Source organism: Aptenodytes forsteri, unplaced genomic scaffold (genome assembly GCF_000699145.1).
Source record: "Aptenodytes forsteri isolate BGI_AS27 unplaced genomic scaffold, ASM69914v1 Scaffold329, whole genome shotgun sequence".
NCBI lineage: Eukaryota > Metazoa > Chordata > Aves > Sphenisciformes > Spheniscidae > Aptenodytes > Aptenodytes forsteri.
The window spans coordinates 278251-285244 of record NW_008796200.1 but is presented as its reverse complement, the minus strand read 5'-3'; the positions used below and the strand labels follow the sequence as shown (position 1 = coordinate 285244).

The 6994-nt window shown below is 55.9% G+C and overlaps 3 protein-coding genes across 3 annotated transcripts in view; 1 reads left to right on the top strand and 2 right to left on the bottom strand.

Annotated features, from left to right (window-relative positions):
- The window catches only part of PGGHG (protein-glucosylgalactosylhydroxylysine glucosidase), an 11278-nt gene extending 9780 nt beyond the window's left edge, over positions 1 to 1498 (top strand). Inside the window, exons 12-13 of the mRNA XM_009288170.2 lie at positions 1008 to 1222; positions 1313 to 1498. Coding sequence (XP_009286445.1) covers positions 1008 to 1222; positions 1313 to 1377 — 280 coding nt within the window. The 3' untranslated portion in view covers positions 1378 to 1498. The remainder of the gene's footprint in view (positions 1 to 1007; positions 1223 to 1312) is intronic.
- A 2278-nt stretch (positions 1499 to 3776) lies between these two features.
- IFITM5 (interferon induced transmembrane protein 5) lies at positions 3777 to 4950 on the bottom strand. Its single transcript, XM_009288157.1, has 2 exons — positions 4726 to 4950; positions 3777 to 4041 (listed from the first exon to the last, which is right to left on the bottom strand). Exons 1-2 carry the CDS (start codon positions 4909 to 4911, stop codon positions 3823 to 3825), a joined length of 405 nt encoding a protein of 134 aa, XP_009286432.1. The 5' UTR covers positions 4912 to 4950; the 3' UTR covers positions 3777 to 3822.
- Positions 4951 to 6752: 1802 nt separating this feature from the next.
- LOC103906295 (interferon-induced transmembrane protein 1) overlaps positions 6753 to 6994 on the bottom strand; it is a 3749-nt gene continuing 3507 nt past the window's right edge. The window contains exon 3 of the mRNA XM_009288169.1: positions 6753 to 6902. Within this exon, the coding sequence (XP_009286444.1) occupies positions 6753 to 6902 (150 nt within the window). The remainder of the gene's footprint in view (positions 6903 to 6994) is intronic.

Genomic DNA, 6994 nt, shown 5'->3' with positions numbered 1-6994 from the left:
TTTTTTTTTTTTTTTTTTTTTAATCTTTCGGTGAAGGAACACATATAGCGGCGCTGAGTTTAAAGCCCTTCAAACTGGTGGGAGTGGGAGCTGATGTGGGTTTCTGAACGACACCTTGCTGACCTGCTTTGGTCACAGCCTGGAGGGAAAATGAAAACCGAGCTGTGCGGATGCATCTTGGTTGAGATGGCAAATTACAGAGGAGAGGGGCAGTGCTAGCAGTCAGGTGTGTCTTGTGATTTAATCGAGCAGCACTTCCAGGAGCATCTCCACCAGGCGTGAGGTGAGCTCCCACCATCTCTTCACCAGCGTCGTATAGCTTTCAGAGCAACGGCAGATGAGAACGGATACATGCTGCTAGGTATTTTGGCTGAAGCTGAACTTGCATCCTAAAAATCCCAGCTACAGCCATCTCCTGAGCTCCTCACATGGCTGGAGTTCAGTTCCAGCACGTGGCCCAGAGCCTGCGCCCGTAGGTTCATATGACCAGACTTCAGTGGCAATTCCTGCTTGGGTCCATGGCCACCTCTGCTCATTCCTGTGCCCTGTTCCCCTCCCCATCTCAGAGCAGGGTGTTCTTGAAATTTTGCCAGCGTAGCATCTGATGAAGCCACCCTCTGAACATGAGTGGGGAACTGAGCTGCCTTAAAAAAATAAATATTTTTCTCTTTTTTTTAGTTAAAAAAAAAATCAAACCTAATGGAAACCACAGACCCCAAACAAGGAACTAGAAGAGGGACAGGAATGCCTTAGGGTGCTGGGCTGTGAAATCATGACCTGAGTAGCTCTTCACCAGATGCTTCATCAGTGTGTTCGGGATTTGCCCAGAGATCCTTGGGATACACCAAGGACTCGCTCTGCCCACAGATGCACGGAGTAATGGGAGGGGCCTCTGGGATGTGTGAGGCTGTGCTGTCTGGGGAGGTGGGAGCTGGCTGACCCTATAAAGCTGCTTTGCTTTGTGGCCACCCTTTGTTCCCACCACTGACCTGCTCCTGCCTTTCCAGGATCACAAAGACCAGCCTCCGCTTCAACCCTGCCTTTCCTGATGACATCAACAAGTTGAAAGTCACCGGCGTCTCCTACTTCGGCAACAAACTGAAGTTCACCATCACCAAAGAAGAGATCAGGATCAAAGTGACCGAGTCTCCCCGGGACCCTCCGGCATCTCCCCTGGAAGCTGTGCTGGAGGAGTCGGGGCAGCAGTTTCCCCTGTGTGAAGGTACCCTGTCACCACCCGAGTCTGTTGCCTAAAACAAAGATGTGGGGAGAAGCCATTCCCGTATCTCACACAGGTTGGGTTTTGTTGTAGGGCAGAGCGTCTCTTTCCCCACGGCGGCCGGCTGGATTCAGAGGTCATCCGCCAAGGCATTTTAAACCTTGGTTGATCTGGGTTTTACCCACCAAAGCAGCAGAAACAAGTTGAAGAGCAGAAGCTGGCAGAGGGGGAAGGTAAAGGTGGGGTGGAAGGGGTCCCAGGCTGTGCCATAAACCCTTTGCCCCCATGGGACTGTGTGTACCATCTTTCTTTGTGGCCCCGGGGAGGGGTGGTGGACTCGGAGCTCTCACCATGGCTGGTGTGGCAGCAGCTCCCAGAGTGATGCTGGGCATCCTTGTCTATGCTGGGGGGCACTGAGCCCCCTGACTCCTGTTCACGTGCCTTCAACATCTCTCACTTCGCAGTGGAGACGAAATCAAGCCTGAAAGTGACTGTTTTAAATGAGTTTTCTAACCACCTGTGACTTGTTTCTGCTTTAAACATCTGCATTTATAAGGATGCCCCTAGCTGATAAATCTGTATTTAGTCCAGCCCGTACGTGTGCTGACTCCCAGCTCCTCCAGGACGTCCTGGCTTGGTCCTCTCTTTTTCCCGGACGCCTGCGTCGCTCAGGGGGCTCAAAGGGCTGTGGAGACTCAGCCACTGCTGCTTCGCCATGTCACTCCTGCCTGCCAGTGAGCATAAAGAGGAGGATCCTCGTGCCTCTGGGGTTTCAATACACCAAGTGACCGGGACCACCCCAAATCCTGCTGACCCCCTAATGAGAAACTCTGCCAAGGCAGCGTGGGGCAGCAGGCAGCACTGTGGAGTGGACAGAAGTAAGGCTGGAGCGGAGCGCTGTTTTGGCGCTAATATTAGTCACAAAATATACAGCCAAAAGCATTTTAGCCCTGTTTGGGCAGCGCACAGCTTCTTTTCTTTTGAGTTATTTGGCGTAAAACATCCCTATCATGTTTTTAACCCCTTATCTACATTATCATCTCTCTTTTCAAGCAGTTTTGGAGTTAAAGCCCTTCTAACTTGACATTTGAAGGGCTATAGGAAGCCCGGGTGTCAGTTATCATTAATATTATGTCAGATGACAAGTGCAGCATTTTTCTGGGGTCTGAGCAGAGTCCTCCTCCAGCTAAGTAGCCTCAGGGCGAGCAAAGCCCTGCTGTGTATTTGCTTAAGGCATTTTCCATGTCCTAGAAACTCTGAGGGAGGAAAGGGAAGGGTGTGGAACCAGCTCTGCACCTCGCAGCATCCTCCCCTCCTGCATCCCCCTTCCTGGACGTGGTTTTGGTGCCTCGTTTCCCAGCCCCATGCCTTTGCTAGAGAAGACATGGGTCAAAGCTGAGGGGATGTCAAAGATGCTCCCTGCCCTGCCGGGGTCTGTCCTCTCTAAACAAACCCCAGGAATCTCAGCTGAATCCCACAGAGTTTATAAAAAGCCCTGCAGCCGCTCCCTGCCGCAGGCAGCATGTGGGAATGCTTAAGGAAGGAGGCAAAGCGACTCCCCTGCCTTATAATTATGCTGGCTCTTTGTCAGGCCTCATCAAAAGTCACCCAACCCCTAATTAGCAGCAGTTCTTGGCAGCAGGGCAGGACAAATGGACCCCTCCATCCCCTTGCCCCTCATAACAGCCCTATGGGCTGCACCTGGATTTGGATTTTGATGGGGCTGGGGATAAAGGCCAGGGTCCAGGTGGCACTAAAAGGGGTGCACCCCCCCCAAAAAAAAAAAAAATCCTTTTAGTCCAGTTGTCAAAATGAACTGGCTCTGACCCGGGGAGGGCAATAGGGAGGGATAGCACAGAGCAGTGGGGTTGCATCCTGCACTCATCCCCTCTGTCCTTGCCTGGGGACCTGCTGGGCGATGTCTGCTTTACTGCAATGAGTTTGCAAGTCTCAGCACCCCTTGGAGGGGATGACATCTCATCTGCTTGAGCGTGTCCCCACGAGGCCAATAAACTTCTTTGCTTCTTTCCCCTCCTCAGTCGCAGGAGGGGCCCCGATGGCCTGTGGCTGTTTTAGGCTGGGTGACTCTAAGGGTCGTGGAGATTATTACTTCTCCTGGCTGTGAAGAGCACGATCAGAGCGAAAAAGTCATATTTATACTGTCCCTTTAGCACCGCCCCCCCGCACTACACACACGCACGCAGAAGACTCGCAATGTGTGAAATGGTTTAATGATTTAAATAGTAATCGCCGAGGCTGGAGGGATGCTGTGCTCCACACAGGATAAAGGGAGTTAAAAAACCCAGGGTAAACAAAAACAATCAAGCTGCCCCAAGAAGCGTGGCTGGGAGCCGGGGTCAGGCACCGTGGGGCTGGGGGTGCTGGACCAGGCAGGGGAGGGTGAGGGGAGATGCAATCGTGTGGGAGAAGCTTGTGGGGCTGCCTCCCCCCCAGCCACGCGCTGCCTGGTGGACGTGAAAGCTTGTGGTCGTGGCCCTGGGTGGCAGAGATGGGTGGTGGCTGGGTTATGCTGGACCAGTGGTCTTTTTTTGGGGGGGCCACCAGCGATGCGGAGGAGTTTCTACAAGCCCTTCGCTCACCAGTCACTTATCCTCATCGTCGCTTCCGCTGAACTGGTAGGTGAAGAAGCCGACAGACTCCTGGGCGAGCTTGGAGAGGTGGATGACGCCGGTGATGAGCAGGGCAGCGAGCAGCAGCGGCAGTACCACGCTCCCCGCTGTGGCCAGGGTGTTGTAGCACCTGGCCTTGGAGCTGAAGCGCCGAGCGGCTTCCACGTCCCCGGCCACTTTCCGGTCCCGCGCCTGCAACAGCCGAGAGATGGGGCAGCAGCGCCCGGGCTGCCCGCAGCTCCCTCCCCGTGCCTCCTCCCAGCCTGGCTACGTGGCTTCGGCACCCTCACAGCCTGCAATTTAGCCCTCCGGGCAGTGCCACGCTGCCAGCCAGCTCCCCACCAGCCAAGAGGGTGGCCATCCATCCATCCATCCATCCATCCCAGGCTGCCCGCCGGCTCTGTGCGCTCCGGCTCCCCCCGGCCCCCCTGTCTTTGCCACTGGATTTTTCCCTTCTGCTTCTCTCCTGTTTCTTTCGGAGCCTCGCTGGCACCAGCCCTCGCTTTCCCCCATCTCCCCACCCTGGTCCAGTCCAGCTGGAGCTGCTCCTGCCAGAGGGCAGGTGGAGGGGCCGGGGGCGGCACGGCCCCTCAGCACCTTCTAGGAAGAAGCAGTTGGTCCTCTGGCAGTGGCAGGAGGCTGTGGTTATCTAGGGGGTCTCACAGCCTAGTTAATAGGTGGCAGGAAAAGTGTGGGGGCTTTACTGGGCGATGGTGTCACCTGCAACCAGCCTCTTGTCGCCCACCCCAGCCCTCCCAGGTAGTTATTTCAGATGGTCCATGTCTCCTCGGGAAGTCCATCCCTTGGCATCAGCACAGGGAGGGCTCCCAGGTGACCCCAAATGTTCAGTCTCCCATCCCTGCTCGGTGCCTGTACCTTGACGGAGAAGGCGAGCGCCACGAAGCCGAGACAGCAGAAGTTCATGTAGATGGTGTTGAAGATGGACCAGACGAGGTGGTCGCGGGGCGTTGGGGAGGCGCCAATGGCAAGGACGGTGGGAGACGGCTCCCGCTTGTGGGATGGTGCGGGCAGGTAATCCTCCCGCGGGTAGGAGGTGTCCATGGCCACGGAGAGGGGCACCCCGTGGCTCTCCTGCTCCACCAGCCTGGCTGGGGGAGCAGGGCAGGGTGGCCCCTTTATATAGTCCTTGTCTACGGCACGACCTCAACTCTTCTATATATAAACCCGAGAAATTACAGCCCTTCCCGGGCTGCGGTTATCAGACATGCTTGGCTGGGAGCTAGGAGAAACAAACTTGGTTTTGCGAGCCTACGGGCTTTTTATATCCAGCATACCTCCTGCGATGAGGAGCACAGACGGCTCCAGCACGACGGAGGGAGAGGCTGAGCGCTCGGGGAGGGCTGTTGGGATGGAGCCGTGAGATGACTTTGAAACCAAGTGACCATCACCCTGAGGGGCTGATACGAGACAGACCCTCGGTGCCAGGATCTCTCGCTGCGCCAGCTCGCACCAATACCTTCAGCCCAATCCCTCCAGGTGGTCTTCGCTGGGAAGGCTGTTACAACCCAGACCGGGTGACTCAGGGGGTCGTAGCGGTTTCGTGATTCCCTTGGGCTAAACTAAGGTGAAACGACACCAGGCGATCAATTAAACGCTTTATTTATGGAACGTGCAACTTAAACTTGGAAAGCGTAATAGTAGGCAGCGTGAATTCTATTGAAGCATTTATAAGAAGAGAAGGAAAGAGAGGGAGAGAGAGATATCACCACCCTTGGATCCCACGATGATGATGACGGACGTGGCAATCCTCTGGTGATGGGCGCGCGCGCACGGCTCCTTGGAGTTGTGCCTTTCTATAATCTAGTCCCCGCCTCTCGGGGAGTTATGTACCTCCCGATCCTTTGTGCAGGTGCCATTGGGGGTGGTGGTCGTGAGCCCCTTCCCCAAATACTAGTCCCCGCCTCTCGGGGAGTTATGTACCTCCCGATCCTTTGTGCAGGTGCCATTGGGGGTGGTGGTCGTGAGCCCCTTCCCCAAATAAACTCTGTATGACCTTGGGCCATGTATGGTGCGTTGTCAGGCTGGGCCTATCGGGATACGGAACTACGCACCCTCCGGCACATCCTCCGTGTCCTGAGTTATCTGACCTCTCGCTTAAGGTTTATCACTGCTATGCAGACCGTGATTTGTTTTACCGGTTTGAGACATTAACTCTTTCAGTCTCTCACAAAGGCCCCTCGTTCGCAGCGCGTTTGGGCCACCCGATGCATTAAATGGGAACTTAATCTTCCACTTAATGTGGAAGAGCTACTTCTACGGGGTTCCCTGGAATTGGGAGGAGATGGGGCTGTGCAGCGGGATGGGGTGTGTACAGCCAGAAAAACACAGAGATTCTTTTTTTTTCTTTCCTTCTTCTGCCATGCCTAAACTTTTAGGAAGAAACTTACCTGGGATCTGGGCTGGAAGTGCTCTGCACCATGGCGGGGATGGAGGCAGAGAGCCATGGAAGCAGCAGCGGGAGGAGGAGGCTGTCCCGAAGATGCACAAGGACCCTCTTCTCCTTCCCCGCTGTGAATAAGGCGACAGGCGAGGGGGTTTGGCAGGGCGAGCTTTATTTGTGGCAACAGCGACCTATACACGCGTCACAGCTCGGTTAAACACCGGGAAGCCCAGCAGATCCCTGCTGAGGCACACAAACGAAGAAGAAAGGGGGGCTGTCCCCCGCATCCCAGCCTGGCCCACCCATCGCCTTCCATGTGGTGGCTGTGCTGGGACACCCAGGGGTGCAGGCAGCGAGGGGACAGGGTGTCACTCTCTTTCTCAGCGTGCCACACGCCCAAAGCAGGGACACAGGGACATTTTGGGAGGAGGAGGAGGAGGAGGAGGGGACAGGAGAAGCACCCCATGGGCTGGCAGCAAGCAGGTCAGTGGCCACGCGGCAGTCAGGTGGTGGTGGACATCACGATGATGACGACGATGATGGCCACCACGATGAGGACCAGCAGCATGGAGCAGATGATGTTCAACACCTTGGCACGGGCACCATGCCGCCGGGCACCCTCCAGGTCCCCCAGCACCTTGCAGTCGCGGGCCTGTGGGGGCAAATGGGGGGCTCAGCAGGGGGGGACCCGGCTGGGGGCGCAGCCTGGTCCAGGGGTGGCCGCAAGGTGGTGCTGGGACCTTA

What these genes read in the sequence shown, in the direction of transcription:
- IFITM5 (XM_009288157.1), bottom strand. Translation starts at nt 4,911, where the DNA reads ATGGACACCTCCTACCCGCGGGAGGATTACCTGCCCGCACCATCCCAC. An exon ending in CGCTCGCCTTCTCCGTCAAG is followed by an intron (nt 4,042 to 4,725) that starts GTACAGGCACCG and finishes CGGCTGTTGCAG; the next exon opens with GCGCGGGACCGGAAAGTGGC.